This window comes from Gavia stellata, chromosome 2 (genome assembly GCF_030936135.1).
Source record: "Gavia stellata isolate bGavSte3 chromosome 2, bGavSte3.hap2, whole genome shotgun sequence".
In the NCBI taxonomy this organism is placed as follows: domain Eukaryota; kingdom Metazoa; phylum Chordata; class Aves; order Gaviiformes; family Gaviidae; genus Gavia; species Gavia stellata.
The window spans coordinates 24974144-24992723 of NC_082595.1; the positions used below are offsets into that span (position 1 = coordinate 24974144).

Sequence of the window (18580 nt, forward strand, 5' to 3'; positions counted from 1 at the left end):
TCCAGAACAGTACTGCTTGTCCACTGGAGAGTTAATGCACTTGAAAAACCTTTGTTAGCCCCAGCCTGGTCTAGTTAAAGATCAGGGCTATGCATGCCTCTTACTGCTGCAGCCCGTGAAGAAATGGGTGTATAGCTCTACTTTTGTCCTTATGTAACTGTGTTAACAAGGTTGTATCAGGGTAACTATTTTGAGTAGCAGCGGTTGTTTTCAAACCCTTCACGCAGTAAACTGTGCGGACTAGGCCCGCGATGGGTGCCCGGCAGCGAGGGGAGGGAAGGAGCTGCCCTGCCTCCGCGGCGCTGGCCTGAAAACAGGGCCGGGGCGCGGGGGGGGCGGTGGGGAAGCTGTTTCGTTGGGCTGGGACCTTATTCGGGTTTAATCCACGCCAGAAGGACGGACGGAGGCCTGCTCGGGTGACACGGTGACTGATCTCCAGTCCCAAGCGGATTATTTTGCCGAAGCGGTGTATTGGAGAGGGTACAACAGAGGTGCGTGCAGGCGCGCTTCCTGCTGCCGCGGGCCCAACATGGCGCAGGTACAGCTGTTAGCGCGGAGCGGGGCGTTCCGGCAGGGAGAGCTGCTCTTTCCCTCACGCTCCGCTCTGCGGCCCGGCGGAGCGGCCGCAGCGGCGCGCGGCACCCCACGCGTGAGGGCGGCGGGGTCCGCGCGGAGCGGCTGCGCTCGAGCGGGCATTTACGGTATGGGCGCGCGCGGGCGGCCGTTACGGTAGCGGGGGGGGGAGGAGGGACTACGTGCGCGGGGGCGGGGCGGGCAGTGCTGCGTGCTCGGCCCCGCGAGGCGCGTCTCCCTCGCGAGCTCGGTGAAAGGATTTGGCGCCAGGCGGGTCCGCTCTGCAGCTGCCGCAGCCGCACGAACCAGCCGCGCCACCCACCCACCGCCTCCCGCCGGGGCCTCGACCCAGAGCCGCCGCCGTCCGCCCCAGCCCAGAGTCGCCTGCGCGCCGCCCAGGGATCGAGCCGCCGCCGCCATGAGCTGCTCGCCCGTGAACGTGAAGAAGCTGAAGGTGTCGGAGCTGAAGGAGGAGCTGAAAAAGCGGCGCCTCTCCGACAAGGGCCTCAAGGCCGAGCTCATGGAGCGGCTCCAGGCCGCGCTAGACCAGGAGGAGGCCGGCGGGGGAGGCCCCGCCAGCAGCGCAGTTGAGCCTGGCAACGGCAGCATGGAGGGGGAGGCAGCCGAGAGCGGCGGGGGCGCCTCGCAGCTCCACCAAGGGGGAGGCACCGACCAGGCCGCGGCCTCCACCGCGGAGGACGACGACGAGGAAGGGCTGGAGGCCGCCGATGGCGACGCCATGGAGCTGGGCGAGGAGAACGGCGAGCGGGCGGGGGCCGGGGGCGGCCCCATGGAAGAGGAGGCGGGCGGCGAGGAGGAGGAAGAGGAGGAGGAGGAGGATGAGAACGGAGACGACCAGGGTTTCCAAGAGGGGGAGGACGAGCTCGCCGACGAGGAGGAGGCCGCGGCCGGGGACGCTAACGGGCACGGGGAGCAGCAGCAGCCCCAGACCCAGCAGCAGCAGCCCCCGCCGCTCCTCCAGCCGCGCGGCGCCGCCAAGGAAGCCCCCGGCAAAAGCGCTGGCGGCGCCTCGGGGCCCCCGGCAGCGGCCCCCTCCGGCCCGGCGGGTCCCGCCAAGCAGCAGCAGCAGCAGAAGAAAGCGGAAGGTGGCGGTGGCGGCGGCCGCCCCGGGGCTCAGGCCACCGGGGGTGAGTGTGCGCGGCGGGAAGCGGGGGGGGGGCGGGGGGGAGAAGAAGGCCGTTGATTCCACCCCCGGGAACCCCCGTCGCGGGGGAGGGGGGGGCAACGGCCAGGAGGGCGGTTTCCGGGGCGCGCGCGGGAGGGCGTTCGCGGCCGGTGCGAGAGCGGGCGCGACGGCGGCGCCTCCTCCGCGGGGGGGGGGGGGGGTTCCACTGCTCCTCGCGCGGCACCGCGTGCTCCGCTCCAGGCGCTGCGCCGGGCCCCGCACCGCGGGCGGGGGGGGGTCGGGGTCCCGTGAGGGGCCGTTGCGGGGGGCCGGCGGAGGAGGGGGAGGGGCCGGGGGACGCGGGGAAGGGGCCGCCGGGAAGGGGCCGCCGCGCCGGGCCGCGGGGGGAGGGGTGGCGGCGGAGGGGCCGCTGGGGCGCGCTGTATTGTGCTGAGGAGCGCTCGGCGGCGTGACGTCACTTCCGGCCTGGGCGCCGCACGGGATGGCGTTGGGAAGGCCTGGTACAATGGAGGCGGGAGGAGGCGGAATCCCTTCCCTGCAGGCAGCCGGGCGGCCCCACGCGGGGCTCCCGCCCGGGCTGCCGCGCACGGCCTGCCGAGAGGAGGCGCAGTCGTGCGGATCGCTCGGTGTCCTTGCGAGCGGCCGGGAGTGTCCTGCTTTTGGGGGGGGGGGGGGGGGCGGGGTGCGGATCTGGCGTCGCGGGAGGGGTTTTTTTGGTCCGGTTTTTTTTTTTTCCACCGCTTGGGAGCGGTCAGGCTTCTCTGTGGGGGTCTTCACATCGAGGACTGTACCGGCTGCTGCGGGGTGTACTGGCCGCTTCTGTCGCGGATCAGAGATGATTTAGCAGACAAGTTTTGACTCTTCTGAGAAAATTCGAGATACGGGTTTTTATCTTAGTACAAAATAAAATTCTTCTTTAGGGTACTACTGTTTTTCGTTTGCTGTAGGTTCTCACAGTTTCCAAAGTTGGAACCATCATACAGGTTTTTATTCCTAATTAAAGAGTTACTTTGTGTAATTAAAATAAATCACTAATTCTGTTACAGGAGATGCTAAAACAGAACAAAAAACTGGTGAGAAAAAGAGGGGAGTGAAGAGACCGCGTGAAGACCATGGCCGTGGATATTTTGAATACATTGAGGAAAACAAGTACAGTAGGTAAATGAACTTTACGCTGGGCAGCATTTTGTGAATGAGGAGAAATAAGGTACAGAAATGCTTATTTTAACTGTGTGAAAATACATGTAGTTTTAATATCTTTTGATTTTATTTTTTTTTGTTCAGGGCCAAATCCCCTCAACCACCTGTTGAAGAGGAAGATGAACATTTTGATGACACAGTGGTTTGTCTTGATACTTGTGAGTAAACATGCTTTCCTTTACTTCAGAAAGGTGTGGTGTTACGCTTTTAATCTTAAAACCACACTTTCTGAAAAGTGGGGTGAATACATTTGTTGACTTCATTACCAAGTAACTTTAAAAAAAATTAGAAATGGTGTTTCCACCCATTTTCAGTATACAAAAGCACAGAAGGATATATGGGTCTTTATATTAGCAGTAATAAGCTTGGTTTTCCCATAAAGTCTGTGATACAGAGTTTTCTGAAGAAATCTTAACTAAACACTAATCTAGTATGGAAACTAATCTGGCCAAGTGTAGAGTGAGCACAGAACACCCTAGAAACAGCTTGAGAAACTGATTATATAGCACATGAGCTTTTCACTTTAGAAAGTTCTGAGTCAGTAGTGCAGGTGGTTGCAGTACTACAACTTGTGAAGTGAGCTTCCTGCATAATTTGCTGAGGCCCTATTTATGTACCAACCAGTGGCGTATTTTTTCATGTTTTCTGATAACCAAAAAAAATCAGGTAAGGCCTTCTGAAAAATGACACATTTCATGCAACCTGGGAGTTTGTGGGGCAGGGGGGTGATTTGTGCAAATGGGATGGCAGAGAGAATTGGTCGGAAGGGCACAGAAATTGACAAGTACCTACAAACAGTGGGGGTTTTCTTGAGGCAGATTATAAATGTTACTATTACTGTGATGTACCATGACTGGGGGAAACTTTACATTCATATTCTCGAGGGTAAGTGTAAGGACTTAGTGCAGTATTAAAAAACTTTAATAAGCAATGTTTGAGCTTGTTGGATTCCTAAAAGTGCTGTGGAAGGAAAGCTTAAATTTTGGTATCATCTGGCATAATTGCTAGTAGTTCCAGGTGTGTTTTTCCCAATAAATGTTTGGAAATGGAAGGAGGTACTAGTTTACAGCCACGTAAATTGCTGAATATGCCATCCTTGACATTTTGGTAACTAAATCTCAAGTTTCTAGCTGCTAACCTGGTGAGTAGCCACCTTTGTGGGAGCTTCTGATGTTCCCAATAGCTGAGCAGTAGCTACTTTTCAGTATTATTTCTAGTAGAAAGTGTTGTTACTGGACAAACTTTGTGATTTAGTTTAAAGTGTTGACAGACTGCTTGGAGATCAGAATCAAACATAGCTTTAAGACTGAATTGTGTAACAACTTGGCGCTCTCTTTTCTGGACCATAATGATCCAGACATATAAGAGGTTTAGCACTCTTAAGGGCTTTTTATTACCCGTGTCTTAAAAGGAAGCTGTAACTTTAAATTCTGGTCTTGTCTGTTGTTATAAAAGTAACCTACACAGGTCGGTTTCTTCTGTATGATTTTATCTGGTTTTCATGCAACAAATAAAAGTTAGAACCACTTAATGAGAAAACACTTGGATCACAAATACTGTAGTTGCAACTGCGGATGGCTTTATGCAAACAAAACGAGATCTCATCCATGAGAGTGATCAGTGATATAGGGAAGACTGCACTTTGGTGTACTTAGGCAGCATGCAGATTTTATACCAGGGCAGAAGAACTCACTGCTTGCTAATTTTGCTCCTTTCTTGTAACTGTCAAATAGGTTTGGAGTTTCTTCAATGGATACCTTGCTCTGTGGAATCCAAGTGCTATATCCTGCACCTCATGTTACCATTTTGCATTGTCTTTTTGAAACCTACTACAAGATTAATTTGAAATTTCATGGTGCTGCAGCTCTGAAGATGTCTGTAAAACAAAGGTTCCACTTCAGTTCTTAAGAGTGATAGGTGAATTCATAGTGCAGATCGTGTTGCTTAGGTGAAATAGGTTCTCTTATCAATTCTGCGTGCTTAACCTATATGCATTTGACTTAACTGACTTTATTTTAATTGGCTTAATCTAATTGGACTTGCTAAATTACTATATTAACCAAAGACAGTACTATTTTCAGTACTTAAAAATACTCATGTTCTTATTTACTTTTCAGCTGCCCTTAGGTTTGGGCATGAGGGGTAAGAAGACTTGGAAAAAAGGTGTCTAGCAAATAATGCAGAAAGCATGATGCAGATTCCTTTGCTCTATATTGATGGAAATATCTCGGGTAACTGACCAAAAAGATTCAAATAGATGAGATGAAATTGAAGTTTTTAAACAGATGGAAAAAAAGTAGAGGGAATTTGGTGATAGAAGTGAAGATGGCACCTTGAAAATTATTTTTGTTAGCTAACTTTTCATAAGATTTTTGGCTGAGCTTCAGCCTGCAGCTCTATCTAGGCATGTGTTCAGTTTCTTTCCTGAAAGATGCTGAGCACTTGCTGGCAGTTTGTCTTGAAAATCACCTTTGAAAGCTGAGATCACCTTTAATGCACGAAATTGGACAGCTGTACTTTATTTTGTAATAAGAGTAAACAGAATGGTTTTTATATTAACAGATAACTGTGACCTGCATTTTAAAATCTCAAGAGACCGGTTTAGTGCTTCCTCTCTGACCATGGAAAGCTTTGCTTTCCTTTGGGCTGGAGGGAGAGCCTCCTATGGAGTTTCTAAAGGCAAAGTCTGCTTTGAGATGAAGGTGAGTTAAATTGATGTTTTATGGGAGACTGTTTTGCATGCTTAAATATAATATTGTTAATACTTGTCAAGTTTTTTTGTACTTACTTGAAACTAATTCAGGTGAACAGAACTTTCAGAAGGCCTTCTCTTACGAGCCTGTGAAATGGTTCTTGATAAAAGATGGCTCAAATTGCAAAACTGCTTCCTCTTTTATAAGAACTTCCATTTAACAAAACCCAAAAAAAAGCAGCTTGCATTTGCCCTGAATGTGTAACTTCTGGTCTCATTTTTGAACCAAGAATTTTATTTGGCACCTCATGCATCAACACTTGAAGAATTATGATACTTGCTAGTCAGAAGTTTGCTTGTACTTTCTGAAGGTTGCAGAAAGCTTGGCTTTTTTTTTTTTTAAAAAGGGATATAAATTATTTGAGCAGCCCTTTTTTTCCCTTCTTTCTTAGTCTTTGAGTTTGACTTGCTCTAAGCAGGGATTTGGGCTAGATGACCTCCAGAGGTCCCTTCTAACCTGAATAATTCTGACTTGTGTGTGCAGTGAATATGAGTATTTAGCAGGTATTTGAATTTTGAGAGCAAGAGTTCGCCTAAAGAGTAAGAATGGCAAAGAGCAATCAGCCTTGTAATAAACAGATTTCTCCAACTTGTTGATGAAAGAATAACAGAGGCACAAAGCTTGATTTTTTTTTTTTTGACTTGGTGATCTTAAAGCTTTCTTTGCATATGATGTGCCTGTTTATATAAATGCTTACTCTGTTCTCTTCCTCTAGTACTTTCAAATCTAACCACTACTGTGAGGAGTGGGTAGTGATCCCATTCTCCATGCTCTTGCATTGAGTGATTTCTGTCTGTTGGTACCTATAACTTTGGAAGGCCAGTGGAGTGAAATTGATGTCAATATTTATTGCCCTGTTCACTTTCAAATTGGTTTCACCTTGGTCACCTGACTCAAATAGTTGTGGAAACTGGTAGGATACTGATAAGTTTTTCACTTTAGTTTGGTGAAATTTTTAAAGGCAGTTAGAAAGTAGCTGGTTGCCTACAGATTCCGGTGTTTTTAGGTGGGTTTTTTTAATCTGGTTATGTCGTTTGGAAGCTGGCAACTTGCCCAGGAAGTCTGCTTACTGTGGAAAGGGATGAGTGTAGTATTTTCCCCAGTCTATGTAAAGCATTTTTTATCCATTACCACATTTTACTGGCAAAGTAATTTACTGTTAATCCCAACTTTATGGTGATTATTTTTAAAAAATACATATATATCTTGTTTTTAATTTTAATACAGTATCAAAAGGATTAAGGCTTTTGACCACTGAGAGGGGCTGCTATGACTAAGTGCTTTGAAGGTATATGGTATCTTGCGTCTTCATTGCTCAGTCAGGAGATGTAACTATTCAGTGATTGGCCTGTGATTTCATCTACTTAAGCATGTTTTATTTTTGCAGAAGGTGATTACTCAAACTTAACAAAGATTTAACCAAAGTGTAAAGGTTCCAGATACTACCGTTGCGTTTCTATCTTGTTAGTGTCTAATAAATACTACATACCTTTTAATGAATAATTTAAAAATAGGTTACAGAAAAGATTCCTGTTAAACACCTGTATACAAAAGACATTGACATACATGAAGTGCGAGTTGGCTGGTCACTCAACACAAGTGGAATGTTGCTTGGTAAGACTTAAACATTTGATTACTTCTTATTACTGATTGTGAACGTGGCTGAAGTTTCAAGTAATTTTTTCTTAAGCAGATGGGAAAAGCTTAGTGATGGTAGTCAGTGTGTTCTGAAAAGTGGTCTTAACTTGAATCGTTCACTGGACGCAGTGTGAGAAAGTTTATTACTGGGACCAAATAAAGTCGTTAAGTATTCAGGCCTGTGAGGATTACATGATTTGAGAGTTAATTCTTTCAGTGGTCAAGTATGGGTTGTGGAGAACACTCTTGAAAACCTGAGAAGAGTAAGGATTTCTCCTTTATCATGTAGTGTCATAAATAGGAAGAGGGTTTTTTGCCTTTTTTTTTTAAAGGGTGAGGCATGCTGCAAGATTTAACCAGTGAAGAAAAATTCCTGGATTAACTACATTATCATTCTTTTGGCTTGGGGGGAGAATCCTCACTTCTGAAAATACTTAGGAAGAAAGAAGTACAACTTTATTAGATACATGGGAACTGATCATAATGGTATTTATAACTAATACCTGCTGCTGAGACACAACTTTGTGGGAAATGTATATGAATTGGTTATGTTCTGATAGCAGCAGCAGCTTTCTAGTTAAGTACTTAAGTTCCACCTGAGTCCTTGTGTTTGACACTTCCTGTTAGCTTGTTCCTTGCAGCTTCACTCCTCAGCTGTTGCATAGGCTGAATGTCTGCTAAACTGCCTTTAAAATGGGGAGGGGTAAGTGCTATTGGAGACTAAATTCGGAAAGCTTTTCTGACTAACTACATTACAGGTGTACTGGTGCATAATCAGGTCTTCAGAGTTTAAAAATACTTGGACATGTCTTTATCTGGCAGTTCAGCTTTATGTCAACATGAATCTGGAACCAGCAGCATAAGGCTCTTAAAACTGGGATGGGAGAAACACTGGTGTTCCATCTCAAGTGAGAGAGTATTGAGTTCTTGAATACACGAATGAGCTGTAGCTGTTTGGGGGGGGGTCATAGCTTGTTTTGGGATTCATAAAAACATTCTGAACAGCAGCTTGCTTGAGTAGCTGTAAAGTGGTTGTATTTCTAAAAGGCTAGATGAAAATACCTATTTTTAATAAGTTTAAATTATTTCTTCAGGTGAAGAAGAATTTTCTTATGGGTATTCTCTAAAAGGAATAAAAACATGCAATTGTGAGACTGAAGACTTTGGTGAGAAGTTTGATGAAAATGATGTGATTGGATGTTTTGCTGTAAGTTTTCACTTATATTTTCTTCTGAGGAAAAACATTGAATTTTTAGACTGCTTTGATGTGAGAAGCAGTAAACCAAATACAGAAAAACTTGGATCAAGACAAGTTGTTTAACAACTTGGAGGCAGGGATAGCCAGTGTTATCAACAGTGACTGCTGTGAACATGTTACAATTTCATATTCACAGACAAATCTCTTTAAAGCCTTTGAAAAAAAATCAGATCTTAAACAAGGTGATCATTGACCTTAACTCACTTTAAAAGAAAGCTTTTAAGTAGTTCCTTTATGATATAACAGTGTTATAGAAGTTGAGTGAATATAACCAATATAGTGAAATTACTAATACAACTTTATAGAGCGAGGTGAGTAATTTTATCCAAACTAATGCTTTGTTTGAAAACCAGAATTTTGATGGTGATGAAGTGGAACTCTCATATTCCAAGAACGGACAAGAGCTTGGTGTTGCATTCAAAATAAGTAAGGAAGTTCTTGATGGGCGGCCACTCTTCCCACATGTTCTCTGCCATAACTGTGCAGTTGAGTTCAACTTTGGTCAGAAGGAGGAACCTTACTTTCCTGTACCTGAAGAGTATACCTTCATCCAGAAGGTCCCCCTGGAGGATAGGGTCCGAGGACCAAAGGGACCTGAGCAAAAGAAAGATTGTGAGGTAAATTCCTTGTTGATAATATCAAAGTTGAGATAGATGAACAGAAGTGGTGGAGTTTAAGCAGACTATTATACAACTCTCTTGATTTTTTTTTTTGTTCACCCACCCCCCGACACCCCCATCCCCCCACTCAGTTTCCATTAGGCTTGTTGGTCTATGTTGCATATTAAAGAAAATCTTTGAACTAGTATCTCAAGTATAGAACCTGTTGTCGTAGGTGGTGATGATGATTGGCTTGCCTGGAGCTGGCAAGACTACATGGGTTACCAAACATGCAGCAGCAAATCCTGGGAAATACAACATTCTTGGGACAAATACTATTATGGACAAAATGATGGTAAGTGATAATATGACATCTGATTTGTTGATATGTTAAAGACTTGCTGTAAGTCTAAGGTCTTTAGCTGCTATGGGGTTCTTTTGTATCAAAGAAAGCTAAGAAGCTGGCTACTGGTTAGCTAGTTACCATTAAAGATTTTTTATCTTGCTGAGCTGCTATTCATACATGGCACAGCAGGATTCTGAAGCTTTTTGTGGTACTATATAAGAAATAGTCATCTGTTGTTGACTATTTAAGTATTTTCATTTCTCTTTATATCACTGTCCTCAGAACAGAACATTTAGCTTTGAATTACTAATGTGATGAGTATACCTTAGATTCAGCTGTATTGATTCACCTAGATTCTTTGATTATAAAGCTCTGTGTCTTACGGAGGCTTTGGGAATTTCAGTTAATGAGTTTGTAGCTGTGGCCTTGAATTGAACAATCCTTGAAGTGAGCTGAAAAGCATTTAGCAAAGAAAAATGTCAGCCATGTGTATCAGGGCTGCTTTAACTCTGGGAAATCTCTCTGTAGGTTGCAGGTTTTAAGCGGCAGATGGCGGACACTGGAAAACTTAACACGCTGTTGCAGAGAGCTCCGCAGTGTCTTGGAAAGTTCATTGAGATTGCAGCTCGTAAGAAGAGGAATTTCATTTTGGATCAGGTAGAAGCTTCAGTGAAAAATGGTTAAAGAAATTTGGTTTTAGGTTGTAGTGCAGTAATTAAATGGGATTGAAGTTACATTGTAATAGCAGTTGTTTCACTTACTGACTTACTACTCATTCAGGGGACACAAATTTGAGATATTACTACAAATGCTTGTCTGAACTTCTCTGGATTTATGGGATGTGGGAGGAGTAGTCTTTTAACACGTGGATTTGAGCTCGTAACTTTGCATTATGCAGCATCTTTATGTCCAGTTATTTGTAAACTTCATTGCAAGCTCTTGTAGAGGTGAAGTCTATACACCATAAGTTGACTTCCTTAACTCTTACAATGACAGCTACGTGTAGTAAGTTACTGCATTTTTTTCAGACAAATGTGTCTGCAGCTGCGCAGAGGAGAAAAATGTGCCTGTTTGCAGGCTTCCAGCGCAAAGCAGTTGTTGTTTGCCCAAAAGATGAAGACTACAAGCAAAGAACACAAAAGAAGGCAGAGGTGGAGGGAAAAGATCTTCCAGAGCATGCAGTTCTCAAAATGAAAGGCATGGAACATAATCCTATACTGTGTTTTAGGATGCTGAGTATCTGTTTAAAGGATTAAGTAAACGTGAAGTCTAAAAAATCACTTTATCTTAAACAGTTGTACTTAAACAAAACTGGAAGACTATTGTAACTTGTAGGACAACACTATATTGTGTTCCCTCTGCTGCAGTCCTTAACACTACTCAGTTATGCTGATACGCTTCATGCAGATGCACAAAGCTGTCTTGGCATAAAGTGCCCTACATAAGTGACATATTTGGCAGAAACTGGTATTCTGAGTGGAGGCTTATAAAAGAAAAAAAGATATAGGCAGAATGTTTTCAAGGTTTGGAACAGTACTGGCAACTCCATGAAGACCTGTTTATCTCTTTTGTCACTGTTACATTTCTTAAATGCTCAAACTATGTAATTTTGTCCCTATGCTGAGGGAATGCAGGGGGTGGGAGGAAGAATGGGAGAAAGGTGGTTAAAGTACGGCTTTGATTGTAACTGAATGTAGATGCTGAATACTCAGTGTTTTTGCAATTATAGGGAACTTCACACTGCCAGAGGTAGCAGAATGTTTTGATGAAATAATCTATGTAGAGTTGCAAAAAGAAGAAGCTCAGAAGCTTTTGGAACAATATAAAGAAGAAAGTAAGAAATCTCTTCCACCGGAAAAGAAACAGAACACTGGCTCAAAGAAGAACAAGAAGAGCAATAAAAATCAGTTTAATAGGGGTCAGAGAGGTCGTGGAGGATTCAACATGCGGGGCAACTTCAGAGGAGGAGGTGAGCCTAGAAATAAGCCTGTAAATTTTGGAGGTTGCTGCTTCTGGGGAAGAAGAAATAAAAAGCTTGTAGTACTTGCATTGTGATTATGTAGTGGGAACCTTGATTTCAACTTCAGTAAGTTTATTAATGTATTCGTGCAAACTTAATTGTCCAACTTCAAAAGTGAGGATTGCCAAAATCCTGGATTACACTGTTCATGTGGTTTGAGGCACAGCTTTGAGTTTTTAGGTTAGGTTTAGTGGTTGCTTGTGTACCAGGTTGTATTGCTGGGGTAGTGTATGGTTAAATTACCATTTTTCACTGTGATCAGATGACTTAATGTTTGCGTTGAAATCTTTGCACTGAATTTGGACATCTTATTTCTATACCATCTTTTTTTTTGAACAATTAGTCTTCATGTAAGAAATATTTAAGACCTAACAATTGCTTGATTGAAGTAACTCTTTCCCTGCAGTCCCTGGCAATCGTGGTGGATACAACCGGAGGGGAGGCAACATGCCTCAGCGAGGTGGTGGAGGTGGCGGTGGTGGCGGTGGCAGCAGCGGTGCAATTGGCTACCCGTATCCTCGTGGCCCTGTCTTTCCAAGCAGAGGTGGCTACTCAAACAGAGGAAACTATAACAGAGGTGGAATGCCCAACAGGGGAAACTACAACCAGGTGATGCTTTTGGGGGGATTTATTAGTTGAACTACAGTACTTGAGATGATGCTGTTTGAAAGGTTTGGTGGCTGCGAATAGCCATAAACTTGGTTGTGGTACTGCATTAATCCCACGTGAAAAGGCCTGGCTTTCTAGTTTAGTGTATGTGCCCAGAACTCTGAATGTTGGGGAAGCTCTGATGCTGACGTGAGGGTTCCATGTTAAAACTGTCCCCCTGTCCTGTTAAAGATGAAGGTTTTTAGGGCCTGTGTGTGAAGGTTTGTGTTTTGATTTTTTCTTTTTTTCTTTTCATGTTTTTCCTTCAAATAGTAGTAACTGTTGTTTGGCCTTAGGGTCAAGGTGTGTCTTTATCAAGCATTTCGGGAACTTTCTGGAACTAGTTCTGGAGAGAGTCTTTGTTTTGGTGTCTGGTATCAAACACAACTAGTAAAGAAATACTGGTCTAGGTCTTAACTGGTGGAATATCAGTGGAAGTATTTGGAAACATAATTTGGATTACTGAAGAGCCAGCAGATGGAGCCCAAGCTAGTAAACATGGCTCAGGTTTGTCTTAATACTGACAAACAGGGGAAATGCAGTATTTTATCTACTGGTATTAATGTCCCTTCTTTTGTACCATAACTTTTATTTGGAGTTTTGTGGACTAGCTCTTCCATTTTCAGTTATATGTCCCGTATCATTTTGCCTGATGAAATAACACATCCTTGTAGCAACTACACAGCCTTTCCTAACTAAAAATAGGCAAGCTCTTGTATTTTTAGTTGTCCTGGTGCAGTTTAGCAGCTGGAAATAGGGTGAGTCAAAACTGGATTAGCCAGCTTTCCAGACCACTGGCAAGAACAGTTTTAGGCTGGCTTGTTAATTCTGAGGTTCTTGCCCCATTTTTAAGAAGCAGTTGCTTGGAGGGGGAGACTTTTGATATTTCAGTGGTTCTCAGGGAGGTGTTTTGGTTGGTTGGGTTTTTTAAACTAGGCCTGATACCTTGTATTTGAAGGATTCTATATGGTATGTTATGTTTTGGTGGTAACAGAGAGATTGGTATTAGTACACTTCTGAAAAATCCATATAGGTTAAGTAGTTAAAAACTGTTCTCCTCTTGCAGAACTTCAGAGGAAGGGGAAATAATCGTGGCTACAAAAACCAATCTCAGGGCTACAACCAGTGGCAGCAGGGTGTAAGTAGTCATAACTTTACTTTTTCACTGATTGTTAACTTGAATGTTTCAAAATGCTCTCTGAAATAATTAGATGTGTAATCAAAACTGGATAGCAAAATCTTTTAATGCCAGGTAATATTACTATAAATAGTTTTCTGTGCAAAACTTAATCTGGCTTGATGGTCTTGATATATCAAATATCAGCTATGGCTTATTGGTCTTAACGGTATGTAGTATTTGGCTTCACATTACTACTGTGAAGTGAACTCAACTGCCTTCAGTTGTTTAGGAACTTACTGCTATTTGAGAGGACTTTAATCTTCTCAAGTTCCAGGAGAACTAGATGTTTATTAAACACTTTTCTGTAAGAAATGTAACCATATGTGATTACAGGTTAAAATTAACTCTTTATCCATTTATTGCAGCAATTCTGGGGTCAGAAGCCATGGAGTCAGCATTATCACCAAGGATATTATTGAATACCCAAATAAATGAACTGATACATATTTCTCCAAAACCTTCACAAGAAGTCGACTGTTTTCTTTAGTAGGCTAACTTTTTAAACATTCCACAAGAGGAAGTGCCTGCGGGTTCCTTTTTTAGAAGCTTTGTGGGTTGATTTTTTTCTTTTCTTTTTTGTACATTTTTAATTGCAGTTTTAAAGTGATTCGTAAGAGAACCTCAGCATTGTGCACGATAAGAGAATGTGTCAGTATTTCAGGGTTCTACATTTTATCTGTAAAATGTGACTTTTTTTTTACCACAACAAAAGTAAAACGTTGCTTTGTACCTGGTGTCTTTTTATTAAAGAATTTTCTCCTTTTTCCCCATCCCCCAATTTCTAAGAAACAGTCGTGAGTCATGTCACAATATGATAGAAATGTTAGCAACCAGATTCGTACAGAGGCTCCTTAGTAGCCCTCATGAATACCATGAGATCATGTAAAGCTCCAATATTACACTCCATCCTCTCTATGAAGCTTCTGGGTGGGGAGGGGAGGAGGGGGAGGTAAAAGTTTCTGGCAATAACTAGGACTTTTTTGTAACATTTGGAACTCAATAAGATGTTGGGGGCAAAGAGGAAACCTGGGGCTAAACAGTGAAGGTGGAGTGTATGTAGAAGCTCTTAAAGTTGTAAAACTTGGTTGCGTTATTTGTGGAGGCTCAAACTTGTGAAGGTACAACACCATAATTTCTTTTCCATTTGTTCTGCATTTTGATTCTGAAAAGAAGCTGGCTTTGCCCATTTCTTATTAAACAAAACTTGTTGTAAATCCAGTTGTCTAATGGGATCTATATGAAGTTAGCTGTGTGTCTGTATAACTCTTTCCCCACAAAATACTGTATACCTAGTGTGCTTGTAGTAGTTACTCCACCATTTTGTAAGCTAATGAAACTGTGAGTCACCCATTTTATATCTAATTTTTAATCATGTCAATTCTCAAATGGGTGTCTCCATAGCCTGCTGATTCCTTTTCTCTTTAAAGAAAGTGGGTGGAGAAATTTAACTCTAGACGTTTGTTTGCAATAAAATAAATTCATTTTACTCTTGTTTTGGGATTGTTGCCATCAAGGTTTAAAATCCCTTTAAGGCTATAAAGAGGAAGAGAATGTATGAAAGCTATAATGTTGGACAGTTTTAAACTCATTACTGTGTACATGCTGAAATACTTGTGTTTCTTGAAAAATCTAAATTGGTGGTTGCTCTGTTAGAGATACATCACGTGTATAATCTCACAATTTAACATGGTTATATGTATAGGGCAAAAGTCTTCTAAGTTGCGCTTGCATCATGTAAATCCACTTAACCTATTTATTGTAAAATAGACATTAGGGAAGGAGTGGGGAAGAAACTGGGCAGGGAGTAGGACAGAAGGAGGGTTGTCATAGAGAATGAACCCCGGAGTTGAACAGAGCGCTTCAATCTGTTTTAACTGCTATTTTGTTCAGATTTACGCTTTTGTAAAATTGTAGTGGCAACGTTAGCTAATAATTTCCTTGCATTTTAATGCGTAAGACAGGGGAGAGAGGTAGCCGTCGTAAGTCAGACTTGTGGTATACATGTGAGAACACGTCACTGCCAGCATCCGGCTGCTGGGATTTGTCTGCTGAGCTCCTCGTGGCAGTGTACAGACCAGCAGAGGCTTACCAGGAGCGTAGACCTAGAGTTGGTGTAGTGTGCTTGAAACTTCTCAAAAGTTAGTCTTCAGAAGTAAAGTTGTGTTGCTCTTCTAGCTTTTACAGCAAACAGATGACATTGCATATTGACATTAAACATTAATAGCACCACCTCCTTGTTAATATTGCTTTAAATCATCCCTTTACTTTGAATGAGAAAAATGTAAATTGTCTCTTTAAAGAAACACTATTTAATGAACTAGAAATGTGGGGAATCTCAACCCAAATCTGTTTTGCTGAAATGGAATTTTCTTTAGACTTGCAAAAAAGCTTAGTGTAATTAAAGTACACCTCCCACCCTCCTCACAAGAACTAACACTTTGTATGGAGTGCTGATCCTTTGCTTACTTTGGTACTCTATAAAATTATACAGTCTTAAACTGAAATATAAGAGCCTACACTTACTATGTGTTTGTGAAGCTTGTATTTTAATTCAAAAGTCTGGGATGTTTTGTTTTAAGCTCTTCAATGTACGGTGTTAAAAAAGCCACCTATGAGGGGAAGTGCATCAACTGTCTTGCACTTGAAAGAGGAGTATCTGTTTCTACTAAAAATAATCCTGTATGAAAAAAGCTGGTTTTGTTAAGTTCAGCACTATCTGCTGCCTGTGTTCTGAGGTACAGAACTCAGAAAAGTTCCAGCATGGGTGCCACTGAGGCCTCTGTTGTCCAGAAAGGTGACACAGCAGGGTAGATGCTTCCCCACTCTGTCACAGTAGAGCAGAGACCATCACTTGTGTGAGGCTTGTTCAGCCTGGGTCCACCTGCAAAGGAGAGACACCAACACTTAGATTTGTAGTTTGTTTTAAAAAGGCAATAGGAAACTTAGCTGATGGCTGCAGAAATGTGAGGAAAGCACAGCTGTATGTTGCCAAAAGGAGAGGGCTGAGCTGTCTGTCGAGTAACTTCCTGCAGCTTATAAGGACTTCTTTATGTAAGAAAAAGTACCAGTATGACAGCAGCTGCACTGCTGGCAGTGGTGGTGCAGATGCTAGTGACACACAACATGCGTTTTGGGTTCATGTTTGGTTTTTTTTCAAATGGGGTACAACCTAGGTTTGCTTTTTTCTAACTGAGGTGTGGTTTTTTTCTAATGGAGTACAAACCTGGAGAGCCTTGGAGCTGGTTCAGCAGCAGTAGAAACGTGGCACGTGCTGTCTGTGCATCTATTAGCAGCAGTAGCACTAACGTTGCTGCTGGTGGTACTCTCCTTGCAGCCCTGTCTGATGAAGCTGCTTACATCTCATCTTAAAACAGCTTGTAGCCACCCTGTATTGCATGATGGGGTCACGTGTGCTTAGCCGCAGACCAAAGGCAGGTTTGTGCTGGATGTCTCGGGAGGAAGTTCCCTCTTAAATATTCCAGTTGTTTTTCTGCCTTTGCTAGTAACCATCGCTAGGATACACGCAGAGTAAAGGGAGGTGCTTCCCTGACACACCATGGCATTGGCAAGGGGCTCTGTCCTGTAAACCGACCCTTACCTGTGGGACCTCAGGGCCTGGCTTTTGTTCTGGGGTGCCTTACAAAATCCCTGTCCCCAAACCTCAGCTCTGCTGTCATGAGCTGGCCCTTCTAGCGTGCTGCACTGCATGGGGAGTACTTGGCAATGCTGTCGTGTGCGTGTAGGAGCTCAGTGTAAGTGGCACCTGTATGCAAGTTCCTTTCAGTGCCTACTGCAGAATAATTCTTGATCAGCAAAAACATTTTTAGAAATTCTGCCCAGTTTTTCTGATAATGGAATAAAGTGTGTGTTTTGGCAATGCCATGTGCAGTCCATGCCACTTGCATAAAAAAAAAAATTCTTCTGCATGGTATAAGCCTCTAGGTTTTTTTTTAAATCTCTTACAAGACTCTTGACCAATGCTTTTAATGGAAATAGGTGATGAAGTCATCTTTCAAGATTCAGAGGTTTCCTTGTTCATGACCTTTTGGAAAACTAGGCCAGTGCTTTCTAAAAGTGCAACCTCAGACTAAGCCACAAGAAATCAAACTGAGTTAGAGAGACATGAGGTACTTCAATACTTCTGCAGAAGTTTAACTGCTAGAGGTTAACTCCCAAACGAAGAAGTGTGCATGTACTCTAGTTGTGAACTAGTAAGGTAGGAGTAAGTGCAGCTGGAGCCATCTCAGCCTGAAGTGCTGCGGAGGGTGGGGAGAGCTCCAGGATGTCAGAAACAGCCGCTGAGAGGAAAGCGGAAATTCAGAAGAGCAGCTTTGTAACTCTGGTGTTAACAAACTGGCTGTGGTGAAGGTAGAGCAGCGCCTCTCTCTGTCATGCAGTTCACCTCATCCTAGACAAAGCCACCCCATGTAGGCGGAGGGGGCAAGGAAGCCTCTCTTTATTTTAATAGCAGATTAGTGATTATTTCTGTGCAGCTTTTCTCGGTGACTGAGGCACGAGCTGTCTCCTCCAGTGCAGCAGGCCTCTCTAGAGCTAGCCGTCGCAGGGAATCGGCTGAAATCGGGACCTGGCCAGTAATTGATCTGGATGTGGCTCTTGCCTTAGTTTGTTTTTCTGCCAGTACTGGCAGCGGCAGAAAGATTCAGCAAGGAATCAGTTGCTACGTAAACTCAGCTGTAGCTTAAAAAAGATGCTAAATGCTTAACACATCGTCAACATCAAAAGAGAAAAAACAGAGGCAAATGCAAAAAACCTTGTAATACAATCACTCATGCGGGTGATGCGATATACAAGTGTTACTTTAGGGCAAGTTTTTTCTCTTTTCTGGTTTAGTAGACACTGTCCAATCTGCAGAGTAATTTTGGTCCTAAAAGTTACTGAAATTGAAACTATGGGTAAGACGGCTCAGCCAATTTTTCCCTCAAACTGTTTCATTCTCAAAAAATGTTTACGACTTGGGAGTCAAGGGCAGATGCAATTTACACTACATAGAGATTGGGGGATCTGCTGCCTGGTTAGCGCGCAAGGATTGAAAGGGCACTCATTTTTCTCAGTGTTACCTCTCCCTTAACTAGGGAGAGCAGACAGCTGCTTATTAGGACACCTCTGATAACTAATGTGGCATAAAAATGCAAGTATGGGTTTTCTGGTCTAAGCGTGACTCTCGTTTATGTCACATCAGCCTATGTTAACTCTTCTG

At 43.4% G+C, this 18580-nt stretch overlaps 1 protein-coding gene across 3 annotated transcripts; it reads left to right on the forward strand.

Moving 5' to 3' along the window:
* Positions 1-991: 991 nt before the first annotated feature.
* HNRNPU (heterogeneous nuclear ribonucleoprotein U) lies at positions 992-15762 on the forward strand. 3 transcript variants are annotated; one of them, XM_059835892.1, is made up of 14 exons: positions 992-1721; positions 2767-2878; positions 3005-3078; positions 5483-5622; positions 7188-7287; positions 8406-8518; positions 8923-9186; positions 9404-9523; positions 10043-10171; positions 10543-10711; positions 11244-11483; positions 11941-12143; positions 13249-13320; positions 13728-15762. In XM_059835892.1, the coding sequence occupies exons 1-14, from the start codon at positions 992-994 to the stop codon at positions 13779-13781; spliced, it is 2520 nt and encodes an 839-aa protein (XP_059691875.1). In that variant the 3' UTR covers positions 13782-15762. The 3 variants fall into 3 exon arrangements, with proteins under 3 accessions (XP_059691875.1, XP_059691876.1, XP_059691877.1); XM_059835893.1 differs by having other exon boundaries at positions 2770-2878; XM_059835894.1 differs by having other exon boundaries at positions 992-1685.
* Positions 15763-18580: the final 2818 nt, after the last annotated feature.